The sequence below is a fragment of the Xenopus tropicalis genome, chromosome 2 (assembly GCF_000004195.4).
Source record: "Xenopus tropicalis strain Nigerian chromosome 2, UCB_Xtro_10.0, whole genome shotgun sequence".
Lineage (NCBI taxonomy): Eukaryota > Metazoa > Chordata > Amphibia > Anura > Pipidae > Xenopus > Xenopus tropicalis.
Window position 1 is genome coordinate 77,020,688 of NC_030678.2, and position 25,452 is coordinate 77,046,139.

General features: G+C 37.9%; 2 protein-coding genes across 4 annotated transcripts; one reads left to right on the forward strand and one right to left on the reverse strand.

Moving 5' to 3' along the window:
• Positions 1-317: 317 nt before the first annotated feature.
• LOC101732121 (uncharacterized protein PB18E9.04c-like) lies at positions 318-16,085 on the forward strand. 3 transcript variants are annotated; one of them, XM_031896880.1, is made up of 4 exons: positions 318-499; positions 9,658-9,746; positions 12,099-12,788; positions 14,136-16,085. In XM_031896880.1, exons 1-4 carry the CDS (start codon positions 333-335, stop codon positions 15,167-15,169), a joined length of 1,980 nt encoding a protein of 659 aa, XP_031752740.1. In that variant the 5' UTR covers positions 318-332; the 3' UTR covers positions 15,170-16,085. The 3 variants fall into 3 exon arrangements, with proteins under 3 accessions (XP_031752740.1, XP_017947299.2, XP_031752741.1); XM_018091810.2 differs by lacking the exon at positions 318-499 and adding an exon at positions 6,182-6,340; XM_031896881.1 differs by lacking the exon at positions 318-499 and adding an exon at positions 6,417-6,507.
• A 5,143-nt stretch (positions 16,086-21,228) lies between these two features.
• LOC116408843 (mucin-3A-like) lies at positions 21,229-25,242 on the reverse strand. Its single transcript, XM_031896882.1, has 5 exons — positions 25,145-25,242; positions 24,822-24,904; positions 23,950-23,958; positions 22,617-23,327; positions 21,229-22,336 (listed from the first exon to the last, which is right to left on the reverse strand). Exons 2-5 carry the CDS (start codon positions 24,880-24,882, stop codon positions 21,582-21,584), a joined length of 1,536 nt encoding a protein of 511 aa, XP_031752742.1. The 5' UTR covers positions 24,883-24,904; positions 25,145-25,242; the 3' UTR covers positions 21,229-21,581.
• Positions 25,243-25,452: the final 210 nt, after the last annotated feature.

Here is a 25,452-nt window from a genome sequence, read left to right on the forward strand (position 1 = left end):
TTTTCTCTCACTCTGTTGCCTTTGCCGCTGATCCTCCCCCAGCTGCAGCCTGTCAAACTTAAGATTAGATTGTATCAACTTGTTTTTCAGAAAATGTTTTTTTTGTACTGCAGGATGCCCTGAAATCTAATCTACAGTTTACGATCAGTGATACTTTCAGTGCTTTCACAAAATCTTTAATCTGCATAGTGTGCATCTGCATCATTTTTTTATATATGCATCAATTTAGAAAATACAGAGAGAAAATGAAGGTCTTGTAAGGAATATGACACCCATTGTAGTTGCTGATGTATCTGTGTGATGTGACTGAGATGCTGCACTAAATTTATAGCATGTTTTTGACATCCCTGGAGGCATACAATCCACAGACAACCAGTTACAATCAGAAATCTAGGTGTGGCCAACAATTTTCACTTTACTCTCTTGTTTGTAAAGTTCAGTTGTGTACGGTGTGGTCCCGCAGCTCTTTTGTGAGGAGTATATTGGCATCAAAACGAAGGTAAGCTAAAGAGTTTTATACATTACCAAACATCAATACTTTTTTTGAATAATACATTTCAAAATATAAATAAAGATAATTCAAAATTATTTTATATTATTATTATTATTGTTGTTGCTGTTACATGGTTACACTGTTGTTGTTATATGGTTACACTGAAAGCTTTATAATGAGGTAATATCCAGTGGTGTTTTTTAAAGGAGAACTAAAGCTTAACTAAAGAAATAGGCAAGAAATGTTAAGTCAACCACAGCTATTTAGCAGGAAAGATCTGTGCCTCTTAAAATGTCCTAGTAGCTCTCCATCTTCTTTTCTGCAGATTCACTGCACTGTGCTGCTGTCAGTTACTGAGCTTAGGGACCGACCCACAATATACTGTATATATAAAACATACATGTCACAATATAAGGCTGATTAGTAAATAATACAGATTAGTACAGCATGGCAGCTCAGAATATAATAATCAGCATTTTATATATACAGACTCATTTTCTGCTGGATTATTTGCTACAACCCCTAAGCTTATCTTCTCAACAGCTGCCCAGAGCACACTGAGCATATGAGTGTCACTGACACTTCTAACAAAACCCAAGATGGGGAGCTCCTGTGATAACTGGGAAGGCAGTTATTCAGTGTAGAGATACTGAGGCAGGTGCAGTAAGTGAAGTATATAAAATATAACCATATTCATTTTTAGGGTTTAGTTCTCCTTTAAGAATACTGTAGTTACATGAGAATGCAGAAGCAACTCAGATTTTACACAATTTTTTCCTGGTAACCTGAAAAATGTTTTTTTTGTCCTGTATTTTAAGAAAAATGTTTTCACACTTGGCTCAGTGATAATTCCAGATGATTTGTTGCTGTGGTTTGTTACAGTCACAAAACTTAAAGGAAATCTATTCCCCCAAACAATATAGATCTCTATAAAAATATATTGCATTTAACAGCTCATATGTAAAACTCCACTTCATCTAAATAAACCATTTTTATAAAAAACATACTTTTTAGTTGTATGTGCCATTGGGTAATCCTAAATAGATAATTGCCATTTTCAGTACTGAGGGCCGTCCCCTGGCTCATATGATTCACAGTGCACATAACAAACCAAGGGCACATATACATGCAAACAAACACTTGGCTAACTTTATGTGACTGTATGTATCAAGCTTAAATTATAACTATACCCTAAATAAGAAAATTGATAGAAGTGATGTATATATACTGTGCAGCACAGAGGTTCAGCAATCCTACATACCTTTACATTTGTTTATAGTAGCTCCCTATTTTAATAGGCTTGGGTAAAAAGTGGAGTAAAACATTACTGGTGATGTTGTTCATAGCAGCCAATCAGATGCTTTGCTTTGATTTTCCAACTGTTAAAATCGAATTGGTTGCCTTGGGCAACATCACTGGTAATGTTTCTCTCTACTTTTTATACCGCATGATAAATATACCCCTAGGGGCTGATTTACTAAGACACGAATTCGAATCCGAATTGGAAAAATTCCGATTGGAAAACGAACATTTTGTGACTTTTTCGTATTTTTTGCAATTTTTTCGGCGCCTTTTCGGAAATTGTTGCGACTTTTTCGTTACCAATACGATTTGCGCTAAAAAACGCGAGTTTTCCGTAGCCATTACGATTCGCTCGTATCTTGTCGCGACTTTTTCGTATTGAGCGCTCGTAAGCGGCGGGCGAAAATTTCAGACTTAGCATGATTTTGGAAGCCTCCCATAGGACTCAATGGCACCCTGCAGCTCCAACCTGGCCCAAGAAAAGTCACCATACTGAAGCTTGAATGAATCCGAGCGCTACGATAAAATCGCAACATTTTGCGCAACATTCGGAATGGCAACGAAAAAGGCACGACTTTTCGCACACGTTTTAACGCTACGAAAAAATCGCCAGATTTTGCGCAACATTCGGAATGGCAACGAAAAAGTCGCGATAATTTTCCGAAAAATCGCCAAATACCGATCATTACGAAAAAAACGCAATCGGACGCATTCGGCCCGTTCGTGGGTAAGTAAATGTGCCCCCTAGACTATAAGTGTCAAAAGACAGGGGCCTTCTTCCCCAGAGGTAAAAAAAAAATCTACCTTTCAACCCTTCCTGTAATTTCCTATAATGCCTCTTTGTTTATGATCTGCTGTCTAATCAGTACTGACCAGATGTGTGCATTCTATTGCCTCTTTAGGGCTCTGGCACACGGGGAGATTAGTCGCCCGCGACAAATCTCCTGTGTCTCGAGCGACTAATCTCTCCGGATTGCCATCCCACCGGCGAAAATGTAAATCGCCGGTGGGATGGCAAACGCGGTGGCGCGATTTCAGTGAAATCACGCATGTTGCCTCGAGAGGATTTCAGTGAAATCGCGAATAGCTTCATTTTCTCAGGTTGTCCCATTTAGCTCAAATAAAAACAAAAACCATAGCTTTTTTTATGTGATTAAAACAATAAGCAAAATACTGTATATGTTCAGCAGAAGTCCTATTCATGGAACTCATGTTTAGCAAAGGGGGTATACTGCCCCTTTAAATGCTGTGTTTACATTTAGGCTACTTCAAAGACAAGCCAATTTTCCCTCATACAATAACAACTGAAATAAGAAGAATTTTAAAATGTATGTTTATTATTTTTGTTTATTATGTAAAAATAAGCAGCATACGACTTGTGTCAGACAGAGTTATTTTAATTTTTTATCAAATAAAATTTTTGATCTTAGTTATCGTGCACACTTCCTTATCTTATGAATAGGTCCACAAAACTGTTGCTTTGTAAAACTCTGTTAAGTTATAGATGTGAACATTTGGAGAAGAGTCAACAATTTCACTGAACTAGTCTGGAGTGCTTGATTAATTAATATCTAGTATGGTATAACAATTATTTGCCTCAGGAAGGCTGTTGATATGAAAGAAAAATGCAAACACGTCAGGTCCAATAGTAATGATGACCCACAAGCTTAGCAGCACAAAACCCGAAGCTATAAATTCAACAAAACATGCAGATATCCCAGTCTTGAAATGTATTTAAAAACCCTGTAGATACCTACAGTAAATTTCAAAAGACTTTGTTTCTAACATCTCTGACATAACTGGGTCACATCATCTAAATTACTATTTAGGGCAAAGCAAAATGTAGTTCAAACAAAGAGTTACTGGATATAATGGATTCAAAGTTAACCACAGTGAAGATGGATCTGAAGTTCCCTTAGGGTAGAATGGTTCCATAGTTCAATATTTACATGCAATAAATTTAAAGATCTATAGATATAAGTGGTTTTATCTCTGCACCTTATGTCTTATACAGGTATGAGATCTATTGTATCGCATGATTTGGATCTTGGGTCTACCCATGATTTGCATCACCATACTTTAAGTGTACTTAGCTACCATTACAAACAAGGTTCTGTATTATTATTATGTAGACAAATGAAAGATTAAAGGAAAAAATCAGTTGCTAAAAATAACCTCTGCAGGCTATGGGCTTGCCATAATTTGGAACGCTCTCGATTTCTGAATAAGGGAATCCATACCTGAACTACCGTATAAAATGTAAGCTGTAACGTTTTATTAATAATGGAAGCCCAGAAGTATGTGAAGGTTCCAAACTTTGATCTGAGAAAGTGCATGGGCTTAACTGGGAATGGCTGGGTCTGTGTGGGTTGTGGATGTTTTTGGGTGGATACCGGGGCACTCCTGGCCCCTGTGCTCAATGCTGCTCCCCTTGTTTCACCCACCCTTTAAATTTAAGTGTCAAAGGAGGGCAAGGAAATGCCGCATCCTAGTGCAGAGAACGGCTTTGTGCTCTCTACACTAGATAGTCGATAACCCACTGGGTGCTGCCACCTGAAGCAAGAAACTCAACTTTCCTTATTGCAGCAGCACCCCTGGGTGAAAAAGACATGATCTGGATAGATCAAAAGCATGGCAAGATGCAACTTATTTAGGAAAGCTTTTTTTTTTTTAACAAAAAATTTGTTTTACATTCTACTTTGTTGTCAAATCACACCATACATGGGCCCCAGTTAGGCAAAGGGCCCTACGGTAGAATATTATTGTTATTAACATTTATTTATAAAACACCAACATATTCCGCAGCGCTGTACAATAGGTGGGTTACATACATTGGACATACAGGGTAACATATAAAGCAATCAATAACCGATACAAGAGGTGAAGAGGGCCCTGCCCAAAAGAGCTTACAATCTACAAGGAGAAAGGGTTGAGACACAAGGTGTGGGAGTATTTTACTAAATAATAATAATAATAATTCATAGTTACATAGTTAAGTTGGGTTGAAAAAAGACCAAGCTCCATCAAGTTCAACCCTTTCAAGTGAACCCAGCACAAACATAAACCTATACTGGCTTATCTATACACTCACATTCAAAACTATATTTAATAGAACCTTGACAGTCTAACCCCACAACTCTTCCACACTCTTTACAAGTTTAGTTGCACGGCTCTGCACTCTCTCCAGCTCATTAATATCCTTCTTAAGGACTGGAGCCCAAAACTGCACTGCATACTCAAGGTGAGGCCTTACCAGGGACCTATAAAGAGGCAAAATTATGTTTTCACTTGAGTCAATGTCCTTTTATGCAAGACAGAACTTTATTTGCTTTAGTAGCCACTGAATGACATTGCCTGGCAACTTGTTATTCATAACATGATTATAGATCATGTTATGATATCATGTGGGAAAATGACTAGCATGGTCTTTTACAAAATGTTTGGAGCACTGGGTTTTACAGGTGAACACAGGGGATAGTATTCTATTTTATCAATTTTCTTTTGCAAATCATCTATTAGAGTTTAATGCTTGTGCTAGGCAATAACAATTGGTTTAGCTGTAACTTCATAGTAAGAAGGCTTAACTGAAACATCTGGCACACACACAGCTACATCCATTTCCAAATTAAGTAAATGTTATACTGTGTGTATTGTGTACACCAGATGCATCAATAAGGCCTACTCCATCTATGTCTATCTGCTTTCTGCCCACCTATAGGCTCACTTACAATAGCCATGCAAAGGATGAGCTACTGATCTAAATCTATCATTACTTAATGATAGTTGATAAATCCTCCCCTAAAAATGTAATTATCCAGGTTAGGATATCATTATGTACAGGATTGCATTTTATAATGATCTGTGCTGCTTAGTAGGATTTTCTGTTGTCTTGCTTTCAGACACTGTATGCAATATTCCAGCTACAGTTCCATTAATATGTTTGGGACAGAGCATCAGGCAATATTCACCTGATTAAGAAAGGCTACAGTGACAGGAATATATAATTCACACAGGCTTTGGATAAACTGTGGGCCAAAATAATCCAAACACATTTTTATTCAAAAGAATCTAGACACTTCATTGAGCATGGTCAAGACAAATCAGAGATCCAATGAGAATCCCTCCTTATAAACAAACTGCTCCCTTCTCCCAGGTGCAGCTTGTCAGGATGTTCTGAAATCTAAACTTCAGTTTAGGATCAGTGATACTTTCGGCAGTTTTACATTATTATCACTCTGCATAGTTTCATTTCTTAGTATGTATATACACACCAGTTTAGAAAACTACAAGGCGAAAATGTAGGCTCTGTAAGAAATATGACACTTATTGCAGTTGCTGATGTACCTGATATGATGTGACTAAGATGCTGTCATCCTGGATGCATACAATCCACATTACAAGTTATGCTCAGAAATCTTAGGTGTGGCCAACATTACTTTGCACTCTTGATTGTAAAGTTCAGTTCTGTGTGGTGTGGTCCAGAAACTCCAGTTGTCTCTCAAGCACCTCATCAGATGTAAAGAGTATATTAGCATCAAATTAAAGGTAAGCTGAAGGGGTTGATACATTTCTATAAAACGTAAATACCTTTTGTAATAAGCAATTTTTGTAAAAAATGTTTTATTTATTTTCCAACAGTTTAAACTGAGCAAAAACAATGTAGAAAAAAGAAGAGAGAGAGTGGAGTTAGAATGAAATACAAGGAAAAAGGGGTAGGTTTGTGGTGTATCAATGCAGACAGTTTTTCCATAGCTGATATCCACCAGATTTTGGTTTTGATTTCAGAGAATTGAGGAGGGACAGTTTTCCACTTTTTGGCTAGGCAGATTAATGAGTATAATTTGAATTCTTTTTTAGTGAGAAATTCTGGTTTGCAAAATAATAATGCAAGCTGAATTTTCTTTTGTAGTAGTAGGCTCAAGAGTCTTTCCAAAGTCCAGATATTAAGGGACATGGCCACCATATATGAAATTCATCGCCTTCCCCCCCACATCCTCTGTAGCATGTAATGTCAGAACCATAAATTTTGTTAAGTACCAGTCATATAATACTTTGTTCTCATTAATGATGGTATTAATGGAGGCCTTCCTGATGTTGTCTAGGATTGTTTGCCATTGGTAATTATCTAGGACTGTATGTAGCCTTTGTTCCCAGCGTTCCATGTATTTTGTTTTTTCTGGTAGTTTATGAGAAGTCAGGTTGCCATAGAACGATGTTATTTGTTGTGTTGTTGTGTGCATGAAGGCATAGATGTTCAAAACTGTGTTTTGTCTGGTTCTTTTACCCAGTTTTGTTTAATTTGCATGTATCTGAAGTATTCTCTGCAGGGCTTTTTTTTTTTTTGCACGTAAGTCCATGCTGGGGAGAAAATCAGGATTATTTAAAATTGGAACAAGAGGAGAAGGGTCTGATATAGGCATTGAAAGTTTTGAAAGAAAAGAGCAATTAGTGAAAGCATTTAGGAAACAACAAAAACTAAAGGTTATATAACGTGGTGACTCCCTCTAGTGTTTTGTACCACTGTTTCATGGTAGATGTTGCACCAATTGTTAGGGGGTGATGGTTTCTCTGGATTAGAGAAGGTGGTGTTTCATGTCTAGGCCCAGAATAAGGTGTTATGTACCAGGGCCTTGTTATTGTACGACCAAAAATGTATAAACTAGTATTTATTTTGTTATTCTCACCAGTTCCTTGTTGGCTGACAGTTGATCATTTGGGAGTTGGAGAGTGCAGAGCAGTTTGTCATTGTCTTTGTGGCTCCTTATGGTGAATGTGAGGTTCCGGTGGGAGACTTGAAATTATAATGGAACCCCATCTATAGGCGATCTTGTGTTGATGGAGGAGTTCTGTTAGGGACTTAAACTCTCTGTGGCATGCCAAAGTTGTCATTGTTGTGGGTAGAGCTCTATTTTATGGCCTTCTACTTCCAGTTCTCTTGGTCTTACTGCTGCCTTTGTTTAATAGTAGTGCATAAGCATTTTCTCTCGGTTGTTCCTCTGGGCTCGGTTTAGGCCTTAAGGCCCTATGAGCTCTGTCCATCTCTGTCCACCTCAAGGCACTCCAATTTTTTAAGTTTTGGTGGCATTTTTGTCTTCCTTTTTCTTGGTTGTGTCACTGACTCACAAGTCCCAAGTTTTACTGTGGTGTAGCATGAGTAGAAGCAGTATTTCTCCCCGTTTCTCTTGGAGCTATTTTAATTAATCTCCATCTAAGTTCGGGGCTATCTCTGCCTCCTGTAATGAGTCATTTTTAAGCATAAATAATTAAATAAATATAGTTCACTGACATCTTAAATAATAATAATTTTATTATTATTTACTGTATTTATGTTTCAAAATTATACTTATTAACTATAAGGCAACACTGAAAGCTTTATAATGAGTGTAAAGTCCAGTGGTGTTTTGTAAAGTTTAGTTACAGTATATGCAGTAGTTACATGAGAAAACAGTAGCAACTAGAGGAGTTAATACATACAAGGGGGCCATTTTTTTTTTTTTTTTTTTTTTTTAAAACAAAAATGCATAAATAATTACAAGTTCTTGCAGTTTAATGAGAATATTTACAACTGATATTTAAGAGAAAGAAAGGCAGACAGGAAGCCAGAATTTAGAAAAGGCAATTATCTATTATTCAGACCAAAGCTTTGGTCAAATTCCAATGATCAAAATATAGAGTAGATTAATAAATTTAGCAGCCCCTTCATAAAATGTTGTATTCCATGTATTGCGCTACACAGAGGTTCATAAAGCCTACATACCTTCAGATTTGTGCAAGTAGCTCCTTATCTTGCATTTTAACAGGCTGTGTTATGAATGCCATTGACACTGCACTTGCTGTGCTCTGGTCTGCTGTTGAGAAGACAGGGTTTTTTTGAAATCATGAAAATATTAGAAGAAAGTTTAGTTCCTTATATCATATAAGCTACAGGGTTAATTAATTATCAATTCTGATAATACATTGGTTTCAATCCTGCCATGTAAGTACATAATCAGCCTTGTATTGTAAATGTTATTGGCCACAGTATGAAGCAAAAAAGAAGATGGAGCACTATTCTTCAGCCCATAATAGCACAGCCCACTGTTATGGAAAGTCAGATACCGGAGGTTATTTGGGGTGTAAGAAGTTCATTTATCACGGATACTGTGTAATTCTGAGCAACAACCAAACAGAGTGCTAACAGTTATATCTGTATATGTATTCACTGCTTGAGGTAACGTCATGTCCTTTATAGTGTATGGATGGCACAGGATGAAAATACTAAATAGCTGATTCTGCCCTTTGTACCTGTACCCATAATAAATGGGCCCTAATGTGTCTGGATTCTAGACAGTACCAGGCAAACCATTCAGAATTCTGTTTTCAGTTAAAGCTCATTTACAAAAAGATTGCAAAGTAAAAAAATTTGTGCAGTTTGCCAGATTTTTAACCTATTTGCGTATCCCCACTCCTGACTCTACCTAAGCTGATCAGAAAACCCTACACTACACTGATGAGCCCCAAGAAAGGTGAAACCGGTCTGTAGTTGGGAACCTGATCAGCTATTATCCTGGCTTCTGCTTTAAAACCCAGTGGGTGGGTTTGTGTATCCCCAGATTTTTAATGTAACTGTAACATTGCTTTCCTCTGAGCACATCCAACTGCTCACTGCTAATGATGTTTTAGGTATCATAGTAAAACTCACATATTTGTTCTTATTTTGTTCACTTCTAGACCACTCCACACTTTTAGGGTAAAACCACACAACAGACTGTTGGACTTTGTGTCCATGGATACTTACAGTATGACATTAACCGAATGTTCCTCAACAGCTGTTCTTGCTTTACTAGATACTTATCAAATACTATGGCTTTATTATCTTACAGGCTACAAGCACATGACAAAATGGATAAGAAAAAGTTTTTGCTTGGAGTCCTTTTACTGGCCATTTGTTGGAATCAGTGCCTAACACAAAGTGAGTACATATAGTATGGATGTACTGTAATATGTAAAATTGAATACATTTTAAATAGATCTCATAGATCTTGTATGAATGGGCACATGGTTACTATACTGTCTGCTGCTTTGGTTCCTGCACTGATAGACACACTTATATTTAGTATATTTTCTATTTAATATAATTTATATTGCAGTAATATTTTTGCACTTATAGGTGCAGAACATTGAAAGTGAAAGTACTTTCATTTTCTAATTTCTTGGTTCTTTAGAGCAGCAGGAGGAGGTAACAGGCACAGTGAATTGAATTGCACCATTTATGTAAGCCTAAGACACAAACAGCAACTTGGGATTGGAAATGCCTCTTTTATGCAGAGCTCACTATCCTTATTTAATGCAAATCTTCTGATTACACATGGGCTGGAATTCTGAGAAAATAAGTTAGAACAAAACAGAGAGTATCTGCGCTTTCTAAGAAAAATCCCTGTACCCCTTTGGCTGTCAGTGGATACTGGAACTTGCAGACGAGCAACAGATGGACAGCTGCGGCTTGGATATGCCTATGGTATATACTCATGTATACATATATACAATACCTTACTGACTGTTGTGCACATATATTGTATATATGTATACATATATACAATATATGTGCACAACCGTCAGTGAGGTATTGGGATTTTTCTTACAAATAACAGATCAATGTTTTGTTTTTACTGTTATTTTCTCTTCACTCCAACTCATCTTTTGGATTAAATAAAATATGTATACAGGACCCTAGTCATGGAGATGGCCCAGGGAAATGTCCTCCTTTTTCAACCATCCCTTGAATTCTATTTTAGTGTTTCTGTGTAGAACTTTTAATCAGATGCCTTCAATAACTTGTTTTACATATTTGTGGATTAAGAGTTGATAAAATAAGAATCTGTTCTTGTTGAGCAAAAACAGCAGCCCTCAAGCCATGGGGCTGCTCCCTCTGGGTCCAGTATATGGAGATGGTACGTGCACTGACAGTAATTCATGGTTGGATTTAGAAGTGAGTGAATATTTACTTTTTTGGTTATTCCTGGAGCTATAACAGAATGACTATTCTGACCATATTTCTATATATCTCTAAACTGGCCCTTATGTATACAAAAGAAGCAGAAAAACAAAAGAAAACAGACAAAAAATATATTGCAGATATAAGCAAAACCATACTGAAAATAAGAAATCTACATGACACTTATTCAGTGTAGAATCATAAATGTAAAAAAGGAACCACACACTATCCCAATTCTGAGCATTGAATTATTTGGCTTTTAGTGTGTAAACATCTAATCATACAAAGGGCAGATACTATCGCAGCCAACCGTGCCCTATTTAAATAAATAAATAAATGAGAGGGTATATAAGTGGAATACTTCAAACTACAGCAGCTGTATAAAGGGAAAGGCAACCTTTAAAAAAAGAATACATTTTTATATTCCTCCCAGTGATACAAGCTCTTGGTTGCTTTTTTCTAAGCTGTTAAAATGACAGTAACTAATGTATTAGTTTCCTTGTGTCTTTTGGAAAGTACCATGCCCAAAGATTTGAAAGTGGTGGTTTACCCTTAACATACACGGATCTAACAGTTCACATTAATAGAACAATCCTTGCCATATACATAGTTAACAAAAAGTGTGCAGCTGAAGAGATATTCATCTCAGAATCATCCCTCTGCTGATCCTTCACTTCTGCACAGACCCTGTGCCAGGGGGGGTCAATGACCCCCCTATAAATACTACAGTCGCTTTTTCACTTCCTTATATGATGACACACAGTACTGGCAGCAGACTTAACCCCTATTGGCTGTTTCTCCTGTCAGTCTGACATTGCTTCCTGTGCCTTTGATAGTACTGCAAATCTAACATAACTGTATGTTAGATTTGTGAGATGCTGAGTCTGTTTGCCTATGCCATTGCAAGAAAGCAATTAACCAATGACCTTTTAGATTATGCAACTGGTTAGAGTGCACATGCAACCAATGAACTGGTCCAATTGGAAAAAAGTAATGGCAAAGCCTGGACATGATGATGTAAGCTTAAAGCAAGTTCTTAGTGAGTCAGGTTCAAAATAGGCCACTCCCATCCCTTCAGAAATCCACTTTGCAAACTGCATTGTACATAGTTAATGATCCTTTTTCTGGGCTATGGAATACTGCACTTGGGAAAACTTTGTGCCAGGCTACAGCATACAAGACCTTTTGTTGCCCATGGTAAGTAACAGTGGGGACAAAATGTTCAGATCCTTGACCTGCTTCCCATTCACTTTTATGGCATCTGTCTACAAATGTGGGTGCAAAAGCTTGTGATAAAGACTATAGTTAATGTATTTTCCCTTTCCACAGATGCTAAACTGTGCTCTGACTGCAACTCCAATGCTGTTTGTACTACTAAAACCAATTATGTTACATGCAGCTGCAAGACTGGCTTTGCAGGAAATGGTATTAACTGCACAGAAATAGTGTTTTGTAGTAGTGTTTCATGTTGCCCTCCTGGATACCAGTGGAACCAAGGATCATTGGCCTGCAGTGATATCAACGAATGTCTGAACCCATTAAATTTGTGTTATCCAGCTACATGTACAAACAAGGTTGGCAGTTACATATGTGGTAGTACTGTTGGAATGAGCTGCGGAGGAATTTACTGCCCAAATGATCTGGACTGTATCTATATTAATGGAACTCCGACTTGTGCTGATCCCTGTAAATACAGCAAGCAGCTGGATGGAGCAAGCAGGCTATATACTATCAATTCCACTGGAGTATTCCCCACTGACCAGTTCAACATTGGATGGTTCCATTATACACCAGGTTTCAAGATGAAGGAAGGTTGCATAGGACCTCTTAAATGTGGCTCTGCTGGACCTTTCACTCTATCCAGCCACCCAAATATAGGGGATGGCATAAAGTTGAAGTCTACTATAGTTAACACAGTCACAGGGTGCATACCTGGATCATCTATACCTGTGAAAGCATGTGATGGATTCTATGTCTACAAGTTTCTGGGGACCTTATGGTCAGAAGTCTATTGTTCAGGTGTGTATAAGACAATACAGCATTCTTTAACCTTTCAGAGGTGTTGACTTTAGAGGTGTTAAAGTGACACTTACACACTTGACCCCCTGATGCTCCTAAATGCTGCAACAAAAAATTACATTTCTCCTTAATACTATATGACATTGATAGATTATTACCTGTTTGGGGGAAAGCAAGTTGATTACTGTATGTAAAGTTTTAGTATAACCAATTGATCATAACTGTAGTATTAATCTGGTGCCAATAGAATGAGGCAAGGAGAGAACCATGCTTAAAATGGCAATACACGTAGCAATTATGATCTTTGGGTCACAGGAAAGAACATTCGCTTACCCATTGACGTTTGGGGATGAATCATCAGATATGGACGTAGAAACAATAGGGATTCTACCTCCACCTGCCAATTCAGCCCCAAACGCAGATTTGGCTTGGGCACCTTCAACGGCGCCCAATCAAAATCTTTTAACCTGCCCGATCTACGAGATGACAGATATGCACAGCCTTTGTGTCAATCTGTCATACATGCACCAAATATTGTTTCGGTGTGTGTATGGCCAGCTTAAGGCTGCAGCAAAACATTACAGTTAAATAACTGTGAAACTGTTGATAGATACACATCAGAAGCATTGGGCTAATGGTTGTATTTTACTTAAAAAAAAATGATTACAGATATAATAGACCTTTGTTCATTCAGCTGTATAAAGGCACCAAGATTTAGAGCATTTACAGCAGAGAGTTTGTTATTTTCTATAGATATGAGATAATGGGCCCGATTCACTAAAGTCCGAAATAAGGAGTGCTATTTATAGCATGCGTTAAAAATCTTATCACTTCTTATTTTTCGCTCGATTCACTAAAAGGACACTTGTCATAATTAAGAAGCGATGTTCTTGGCGTTATTTATCTTGCGATGACATATTTTCAAGCAACGTGCTGCGTAATATGTTGTGCGCTGCGTAATATATTGCTTGAAAATATGTCGTCGCAAGATAAATAACACCAAGAACATCGCTTCTTAATTATGACAAGTGTCCTTTTAGTGAATCGAGCGAAAAATAAGAAGTGATAAGATTTTTAACGCATGCTATAAATAGCACTCCTTATTTCGGACTTTAGTGAATCGGGCCCAATATATTTTGAAAAAGGAAGGTATTATTCATTTTTGTATTTTTTTTTTGTATCTTTTGGACATTTAGGATTTATATGTGCTTTATTTCTAGGTAGAAGCTTTGTCTTTGAAATGTATTGGTATTCTGTTAATAAATGATAATAAGTTAATGGAATGTTTGGGGGGAACTAGGTATGCAGCAATTTATTCAATAATTATAAAGCTTTATCTGTTTGCAGACATATCTGCAGCAACAACAACTTTAACGACTACGACAACCACAACAACATCACCAGCTACAACAACTACACCCACAACCTCTACAACAACAACTACACCCACAACCACTGCACCCACAACCACTACAACAACCACTGCACCCACAACCACTACAACAACCACTGCACCCACAACCACTACAACAACCACTGCACCCACAACCACTACAACAACAACTACACCCACAACTACTACAATCACTACACCCTCAACCACTACACCCACAACCACTATGCCAATAACCACAACTACCCCTTTATTTATTAGTTCAGCCACGCCAGCCACATCACATTCCCAATTCTCAGCATCATTACCATTACTTTCTTCATCTACCGGTGAATTAAATATCCCAGCCACAAGTAACCCATCACCAACTACTTTAAAGTCATCAACAGCAACTACCAATTTTACCACTCAATCCCATAATTTGAACACATCAACAACATCATCTTCACCCAAAACTCCATGTGCCAACATAACTTCCCAGCCTATTACAATACCAGTATCACAGCCGTATCCAGAAGAGAACATAACCATTACCCATGTCAGCAGCAGAAGTATACTGACTGTCAGAATTGTAAGCCAAAAAACTGAAGACATAGATACAAAGAGTCTAGAGATAAATGAGACAACCATTGTGAATATAGAGGTAAAGACAATTACCCCAAATAACATCTACACAAAAACAACAACTTCTGTCTCCCCTACATCCATCCTTATTCATGTGGCTGGCAGTGCCCCTGAGTCATTAGCTGACCGGCCAGACACTATAGTGACCAGCAGTGAAACCACAACACCTAACACAGAGATATTTCAGCCTGATTCTTACTGCAGTCAACCTGCCCAAACAAAAACAACTACGGAAACGTCCTCAACTGCTGGAAACCGATGTTCAAGCATTGTCTCAGCAACCACCACCACCACCATTACCACAACGGAGGAAATTATTGTTCTGGGCCCTCGTGGATTCTCTGCCAGCTGTACCCATTATTAATTCTTGCAAACCTCATTGTCTTTAATATATGTTTTCTTGATAATACTGTAGATCTTTATACACTGTCTTTTATATGTTATTGTATTTCTATATGTCTGTTAGCAAAATAATTGACCATCCAACTGATGTGACCAGAGTATTGATTGTAAAAGAGCAATGTTTTTTTTTAGTAAAAGCAATTCTACAATACTTTAGCACTTCCGATATTAACATTTGCATTTGTGTGTCTATATGCAAGTTATTACAGATGTTTGTGGTAATAAGCGACAGCAACATTAAAGGACTAAAATTAAATTCCCAGCCAAACGATTATATGTGATACTGTGCCCAATGAATCCAAATGCTAACAGGTGGGGGCCTCACCCACCTAAAACCATTTATATAAATGGCAATGGCAGCTGAGTTTTCCAGATAAGGGATTTTTCTGTAATTTCAATCACGATCCCTGAAAGCAGAAGTAAAGTTAAAATCACTGGGGAGGTACCAGATGTGACCTCCAAGCGATTATTGTCACTTACATGATACCCAGGCAGGTGCTCCTGTTAGCAGAAAACTGCACTGGAGCGGGATACTTCTGCAAGCATACCATGGAGCAATTGTCTTCTTCTGCTTCTTCATTCTTCTGTTGCCCAGGGCCAACGCATGTATGATAGAGTGAAAAAGCCACTGTTGCTTAAAGTTCAGCGTTTCAATGTTCAAAGAAGAAGGAAGAAGCAGAAAAAAGGTCACAATGTGGTTCTCAGTCAGAGGTACCCCAGGCCGGTACGGTTTTCTGCTAACATGAGCACCAGCCCGGGGTATCAGGTAAGTGATTTTGATCACTGGAGAAAGCCTAACTTTTCTTGTACTTTTAGGGGCACATTTACTAATCCACGAACGTCCGAAAAGGGTCCGAATGCGTTTTTTTTGTAAGGATCGGTATTTTGCGACTTTTTCGAGCACTCAATACGAAAAAGTCGCGACAATTCACGAAATTCGTAATGGCTATAAAAAATTTGCGACAATTCGCACAAGTCATAATGGCTATGAAAAAGTCGCGACAATTCGCGCAAGTCATAATGGCTATGAAAAAGTCGCGACAATTCACGAAATTTGTAATGGCTATGAAAAAGTCGCAACAATTCACAAAAGTCATAATGGCTATGAAAAAGTTGCGACAATTCACGAAATTTGTAATGGCTATGAAAAAGTCGCAACAATTTGCGCAAGTCGTAACGGCTACGAAAAAGTTGTAAAAAATACGTGGAATAGTAAATTAGTAAATCAGCCCCTTAGTCTTCTAAATATCATTAACATTTTTTATACATGTAATAAACCCAATATGATTTTTTTTGCCACCAATATGAACTCATACGGCTTAGTTACAATCAAGCAATGGACTGTTTTATTTCTACACAGAAAAAGGAAATCATTTTTAAGTTATATTTTTTTCTTCCTAAAATGGACTCTATGGGAGAATGGCCTTAAGGATAACAGGTTTCTGGATAAGGGATCCCATACTTTAACATGTAATTAGATATGCAGTAAGTATGTATGGTAAAAATATATAAAAGTAATCAGCACTTGATACATTCCCTTTAAACTACACAAAAACTGTAAACTCTAAGCCCAAATATTTTCTTTATGGTTTAAATGAAGAAGCGGCTTATGAATAATGAATTTTCAACCATCAGTAAATCATACCCAAATCTTTTTTAGCCATTTTTGCTTTTTACATAGTAAGAAACTTTGTAAGATTCTCTTAACCACAAAAAATGAAATCACCTTGTGTGAATACATAATAATACTAACGTTGTCTGCATTTCTACAAACCATTTTTTAATATAATAGATGGCAAAAATGCTGCAATTAACAGGACTTGTTTCCAAAAAAAACAACATTTTTGATTATTTCATGTTACTGATCCTTTAAAAAAACATTCAATTTTAGAGGTACAACAGAAAATTCTAATGCTTTAGTCAGCAACAACAACTCTCAACTTGAGCATCCAGACCACATGGTGTTTCTACTCAAAAATATTTTCTAGATCTGAATGTAATCTTCTCATAGAGTCCTTTTATTTCTTTTGTAATCCATCCATTACTTTCTAGATATCTGTCTTGACTGTTACATATGGTAGAGTAGATAGGGCAACTGATATTTGTGTTTTGTTTATTTTCACCCCAAATAAAATGCATTTGAGCTGATGTCATTCTAAATATTAGTTTGTTTTAAGGTTGTTTCTCTTTCATGTTATCATTGAATAAAGGGTCTCTTTATGCAACTGTGATCTTCATTTGTCTATTTAAGTCTAGAAAGGCTAATGATTTGTTTTCTGTGTCAGTAAAACTCATTCTGAAAATCCATATTTGTTTAATAGTCCAGTTAGTTAAAAAAGGGAAACCTTCCATATTCTTTGAAAGCAGTCAGGCCAGGACTGAGCTTCAATATAGGCCCTGGCATTTCAAGTACACATAGGCCCAAACAGCCCCCCCTCCCCGCCCAAAAAATGGGCCAAAAATATAATACACCCCTTCAGATAATATGTTTTATTAAACAGGGCCCTCCTTTGTCTGTCATTATTTGTATACAATTTGAATGTTTGATGTTAACACTCTTCCATTTGTACAGAGCTAGAGAATATGCTGGCACTTAATAAATAGGCGTTAATTATAATCAGTGTCCCCACCATGTAAGGGCCTATGGGTTCAAGCTGGATCACCTATTGTTGTGACTTAGAGAATGAGCCATTTTGAACTGTACCTAGAAATGAGCCCTGACGTGTCCTGCTCCAGATAAAATATAAACCTTTATGATTTGCCTTATTTTGCAGGAATTTCATGCCCTCTTTCACAAGTTACAATGTTCAGTCTGTTTGCACAAAGCTAATGCTGAATCCTTGTATGGTGACCAGCAGGATCATAGCTAGAATAGTTGTTGTAATAGGTCAGTACAATAAAACTTTTTTACAAGGGCTACTGGGTGAGAGAAGTTATTACTAATTAACAACAAGAACCTTCTAGGGCAGTGCTGTCCAACTGGCGGCCCGCAACCCCCTCTGTGTGGCCCCCACCTGTCTGGCTGCTTTGATGGCTTACTCTTGTGTAAGCTCTAAGTGGTATCAGTACTGTGATTAACTGCCCCCCTGCATGGTTCTCACCTCAGATTCAGGCTGTAATCCCTCTGTATTGTTAAAAAATGTAATCCCCTGTGTTTTTAACACTTTTTAATCTCTGCATTGTTCACCCCCTGCAGTGTTCACACCTCAAGCTCAGGCTCTAATCACCCACATTGTTCCCCTGTTCACACCTCAGGAGCAGTAGAAACCCACAAATAATCCCTGCACACTACAAAAAGAACATATACTGAGGTGGTACTGCAATTAAAAAGTTTTTTAATATATAGTTATTGTGCAGACTGTAGGAGCAGTGCCAGCATTGTGTCACTGTAGGCTGCCTGTGTGTGCCATACACACAGGCATCATAGGGCAAGCAGAGTATGGCACACGCAGGCAGGGTAGGGAAGGCAGAGTATGGCACACACAGGCAGGGTAGGGAAGGCAGAGTATGGCACACACAGGCAGGGTAGGGCAGGCAGAGTATGGCACACACAGGCAGGGTAGGGCAGGCAGAGTATGGCAGGTTTTTGCTGTACTACAACCATTTATATGGGTATGGTCATGTGATAACATGGGTGTGGTTTAAAGTGGGTGCGGTTTCAAAAAGGGGTGTGGTCAAAACTGGCTTCCATTATCGGCCCTCCACCACGTACGTCGGAAAAATTCCGGCCCTCGGTACAACAGAAGTTGGACAGCACTGTTCTAGGGTACTGAAGCTGAGCTAATCAATCAATACCAGGGGATTCTGGAATTAATCCGCTATTGCAGTTGTACAGCCAGTAATACTGTGATCCACAGCATGGAACTGAAGGGATTGTGCTGATTTAATTTAGGAGAAAGCAGCCATATATATGGTCGATAATGCAAAACCTGTAAAGAAACCAAAGTAAGCTGGTACAAGGTTTTTCTTGGGATTTAAAGCTGGGAATTTAGCAAAGACCTCTGTGATCTACTACTTAAATGCAATGATTCAGCTATTTTTAAACCATAAATTTTTACAATGCACTAAACCATGTCAAATAACGTCAAATAGAAGGAAGTGCTTTTATTTTAATACCTTTGGGTTCAATTATGTCCATAACTGCTTGAAAACTGTGCTCTACCCAGACCTTATGCCATTTTCCGGTTTAGACTCTTCAGTATACATCTCAGAGCCGCCGGCCCTCATAGACTTCTATGACACCCTCACCTACTTAAAGTGAAGTGAATATTTATAGAGTGGGTGGGGCTTAGCGATATCACAGGCAGTCCATTCCTGCGCTTAAGAGGTAAAATGCTTTCAAAGCATCTTTCTTTCTGCATCATTTAACATTTTGAGGGAGGATGAATATTATAACTGAATATGAACTTTATATAAAATGTCTCCTTTAAATTACACTTGTTTTGGACTGCCTTTTATCTAAACAACCCTACTACTGAAAGCACCAGTAACAAAAAATGCTGTAAAAGAGTGCTTATGGTGTACAAAAGCAGTACACATGATCTACACACTACACTCATTTCTTACCCATATTTACCAATCTTGCACCAGCATAAAAGAATTTTTGAGAAATGCTTTAAACCTGCATATGCTTTCCTGTTAGATTGGTCTTTTTGATTTTAATGCCTGCACAAGTAATGTTCTTATATTGATTACATTGCTAGGGATTACATTTATCAGAATAATTCTTTATTTATATAGATCTAGAATGTTTACATAGCACTTTACAGAGATTATGTATCATTCACACCAGTCCCTGCCTTACATTCTAAGGTCCCTATCACATTCGCACAACAACCAAGGTCAGTTTCATCAGGAGCCAATTGACCTGCCTATATGTTTTTGGAGTGTGGGCAGGCCCGGATTTGTGGAGAGGCCACAAAGGCTCGGGCCTAGGGCGGCAGAAACCTTGGAGCGGCATGCCGCCCCGCCGCACCAAAATTTTAAAAGTTTTGTCCCCATACGGAGCAGTGGGGACTTCTCCCCACTGCTCCGTATGCATGATTTGGCCTACAGCGCATGCGCACACCCCTCACCCGCTGTTCGCGCATGAGCGTGCAAAACTCCGCCTCCCTCTGCACGCATGCGCACTGGGGGGCGTTCAACCGGGGGCGGCCTCGGGGCGGCCAATTGGGAAATCTGGCCCTGAGTGTGGGATTGGCTCTGAATGTGACAGACTGCATTCTGCTACATTAAAGTAGCCTAGCACGCTGCTTAGGTGCACATTAAGCATAGAACTCACCTCCACCTTGGGGACCCTGACACTCCCTAGTCTGCACGTCTGAATAATGTGCAAAGTAAGGGGTATGGCAATGACCATGGCCACGTGGCAACCCTCTGAATTTAGCAGAACAGAAAATGCTTAAATGTTTTATCTGTTTGTGTGTGCTTTGCTGTTTGACTTGTGAGTAATATCTCAAAAGTATGGTTTATTTTTATTCTATAGAGGTTTATACAGTAAAGTCTTTGGGATATTGCCATTTTGCAATCATATTGCTGAATTTCATAACCTTCCTTTGTGTTTATCCGCAGTGATGATAATACAGTAACTCTAATTATTTGTTTAGCTTTCCAAATACATTTATGTGATCCGTAATCTGGAAACCCATTATCAAGAAAGCTCAGAATTACGGGGAGGCCATCTCTAGCGGAATCCATTTGAATAAAATAATTCAATTTTATAGAAATGATTTCCCTTTTCTCTGTAATAATAAGACTTGGTCATGAGATATAATTAATCCTTATTGGAAGCAAAACATTCTTATTGGGTTTATTTAATGTTTATAGTACTTTTAAGTAGACATACGGTATCGTGATTCAAATTACGGAAAGACTCCCTTATCCAGAATAGCCCAGGTCCCAGGCATTCTGAATAACAAGCCCCATATCTGTTCCATGCAATTCAGAAACCATATACTTTACTATCTGACATCCTAATTTTTACCACAGTGTATCCCAAAAAAGAAAAAAATTATGACTGTGTGCAATCCAAAAAGGACTTTATTATTATAATTTGGTTATTTAGCTTGTCAATAATATAATTACAATAATTGTAGTGGTACAGTTGCATAGACTTTAACATACTTAGAAGTGTATTCCAGTGCTGAGGCTTTGCCTGCAGGTCCATAAATATTCCTAGCTTCCCACATAACAATAAAATAAAGGGAAGTGGGTAGCACAGAAACTGTAAGATATAGGGGACTATAATGTGAGCACATACACTGGCCAAACATAAATATCAGTGCAGTTACTAAGTGGCAGATAGGGGGCTAAGGTGCAAATTAGACCAAACAAAACCAGAATGATAATTTAATTACCTGCATTTTCAGACTGAATTAAAAAATAACAGTAGTGGTTTCAGGGAAGGTTGAGTTAGGAACTGCCACAATGACCTCTTCTGTTGTAGTGGTGGTTGTTGTGGTTGTGCTGCGGAAATCCTTTCCATCTACAGAGGTGGTTTCAGTGGTGGTTGTAGTTTGCACTGGTGTGCTGTTGTAGAGCTGAGACTGGAACGGCTGTGAGTTGGCATATGCTTGTTCACAGCCTGTCCAGTTAGGAGGTTGAGTGTTTGTAAATGTCAATGGCACTCCATCTACTAATTTGAAAAGCGCAGTGGACTGAAACAATGAACTGTTGGTTCTAACTTGGACAGTAATAGGGGTTATTACTTTAACTTCAGTAAATATATTGGTTGTTTGGTTCACTTCCAAGGTTGCGATCTCTGTGCTATTAACTAACTGAGTTTTGCTTGTGGTGGCCATTGTGTTGGTAGTTTTTATTGTAGTTACAGTGATATTTTGGCCTGACACTGGTGACGATGTATTAGGATGGTTTGTTGTAAACACAGAAGAGGAAAACTGTGGACTGGTGAAAACTGTTGTTTGTCTGCCTGATGTGAAGATATCCGGGGAAGTGAAAAGTGATGTGACAGTTGGAGCTTGGCTACTAGTTGAAGGTAGGGAAGTTACGGTAGGCGTGGTAGGTGTGGTAGTTGTAGCAAGTGTGGTGGTTGTTGCAGGTGTGGTGGTTGCAGCAGGTGTGGTAGAAGGAGCTTTTGTTGGAATTGTAGAGCTTATAGTAAAGTTTGGATCTGAAAAATAAAAACAGTGCATTAAACACTAACATCCTCTCTCTATAATTACAGGCACGCACCGAAATAATACTTATAGGCTGATATGCCCTTCCCTGCTATTTCTACAACTATAATTCAGAACTACAAATATTTGGCTTTCTTACAGCAGTATATTTGATAGTCTCATTTAATTTACACATCATTAGAAATCCAACAAACCTGTTCTTCTCTTAAACTATATAGTTAGGCACATTTATTTATGTTTCCCATTGAAAAATGAAGTTCAATTCCAACTCACCTGTGCAATAGACATCAAACTGTAGGCTGCCTGTGAACTTATAGACATAATATCCTTCAGAGCAGGCTTTAACGGGGATTGTTGAAGAGTTTACACAGCCTGTTAATGAGTTTTTTTTAAGTGTCACCAGCTGAATTCCATCACCAATGACTGGGTGTTTGCCACCAAGACTAAAGGGCTCTGCAGATCCACATTTCAAGCTATTAACACAACCCTCAATCATTCTTAGTCCAATGTTTCCATTGTAACGGAACCAGCCAAAGTTGTATCTGTCAGTTTGGAATATACCGGCAGAGTCAAGTGTAGCCAATCTGCTTGATCCATTCAGTGTCTGATAATTCAAACAAGGATCAGCACACTGTTCGACTCCATTGATGTTTACACAGTCCATGTCATAGGAGCAGGCACTAGTGGGGCAATTAATACTTCTGTTATAATTACACAGGTAGATACCATTTTTATTCACACAAGTTGATGAAGGCACACACTTGTTCAGTGTGTTATCATTGCATTCATTAATATCAACACAGGCCTTGCTAACTGTATTCCAGGCATAGCCCTGAGGACAGCATGATACAGAGCCACAGTAGGACATAAGAGTGCAATTCACACCATTACCAATGTAACCAGAGGCACAGGTGCATGTCACAAAACCTGCCTTCAGGGAGCACACCCCAGCAGTAGGGTGGCAGAAGGAACAAGTCTTTGCATCTGTGTAAAAAGCAAAAGAAATATTTCAAATATAAACCAGTTAGAAAAGACTATGAAGACACTGAGAATATTGGAAAAAACAGAGGGTTATCCTAGAGGTGGTTTCATTAAATATCAGATATCATCTGCTCAAGGGTTAAATATCTTTCCCAGAAAATAATTTAGAATTGGGAGAGTGAAAAAAGAAACTGGCTCCCATCCAACTTACAAACCCACAAATATTGTCCTTAAATATTTTTTATTTGTTGCATCAATAGTAATTGCGAAAACGTCTTTACGCAATTATTACCAATGATAGAGATAGATAGATAATAGATAGATAGATAGATAGATAGATAGATAGATAGGGAATATAGATACTATAAAGATTCTAGATATGTAAACAGAAAGATTTTTGTTAGATAGAAAAATAGATAGATGATGATAAATAGATATATAGATAGCTAGATAGATAGATAGATAGATAGATGATACTATACAAAGGCATATACTATTACTATGCTAGGTATATATAGAAAATATGATAATAAATATATTAATGAACAGGGAAAGGATAAATAGAGAAATAAATACTAGACAGATAGATAGATAGATAGATAGATAGATAGATAGCAATACTCACATGACACCCCTGTAAGGAAAACAAAACAAATGCACTAGTTAGCAATTAGACAATATTACACGTGAATCTATTATCATTATGTAGTTAAGCTTTATTTGACCTTTTATACAAAAAATATGTTAGTGTTATCCAATAAAAACATGCAATGAAAAGTCTCAAACTTATTTATGAAACTTTTCAATTCAAGGGAGCAATGCATATTCCTACATTGCTATGGGTGGAAATTCTTGACATTTATCTTATTACTTTTGATCTAGTCATCTGACATCCAACAGCAGAGAAATGTTCTTGCAGCGGATACTAAAGTTACATGTTCCATGCTGTGAACATTTCTTCCATATTTATCTACAAGCCTAGTCAACAAAGTTTTAGAAAGTCACAAAGAAGACACCATCAGAAAACTTGCAAAGGGTCTCCCAGCTTCATGTGTAACGGGTTAGGAAAAAAAAATTCTTCCCACTACATGTACACTACCTTTATGCCCTAATCTCTCAGATGCAGAAGTGTACAATGGCTGCACCAGGTCTAGCAACATGCAGTTCATGCAGTTTACTATAGGCTACTAGATCTGGTTCAAACTTGGCATCTTTTATTATGTAAACCCTGTCTTATACAAAACATTTCATCCACCCAGTTGAGGTTACAGAAAGACATACAGATCCAAAATATTATAAGATGATGATCTTGTAATAAGGAAAAAGAAGGTACGACTGTTAAAGTTCATGTATCTTGTAAGTGAAATAGGCCAACCAGTGACATACACCTTAGGCTACAAAGACTATTCAGACACAGTAGCTAGGACAGAGATTATGTGCTAGTATACTTAGGAAAATGCTGCTATAAGCTATGTAACAGACATACAACAAACTCACCTTGGCAATAAGCTGTTCCTAAACAGATGACCAAGATGATAAGGCAGAGTGCAGCTTTCATCTTCTGTTGAGAGAGGTAGAATCTAGGGAAATATATGCAGGGGTTAGCTGTGCTCATAAAAAAGTTTACCTAAATCCTATAATCCTGCCCATAAAGTTCAACATTCACAGTTGTCCTATAATCCTGCCTATAATGTTCTACTCTCACAGTTATGTGATAACCTTACTTGTATGTTGCTACCTAATGCAGGTTTAAATCAGTGCACTTAGCTCTAGAATTTTGTATTCCCCTGACTGTATCTAAAATATGCTATAGTGCTTACCCACGCCAGTCTTATTAGCCCTTTATTTCACTTCCAGCTTAAGGGGCTAGCTAGTAAACTCTGCTGCTTATAAAAGAACAAGAGAAAAGGACAACCCTTTTAAGGTGGGGTATTAAACAATAGCAGAGTCAAGAGAACTGGGTGCACATGTATCAGAAAGAGAAAGAGCACTGCTTTCTTTTGGCATAATACGTTAAACAAAGTTGGTCTTTACTTTTCATATTTGTTTTGGGATTTTTTTGGTTTACTTCATTACACATGAGACTGAAGCTCCCACTTACTCAAGTCATGTATAAATGTCATTGAAC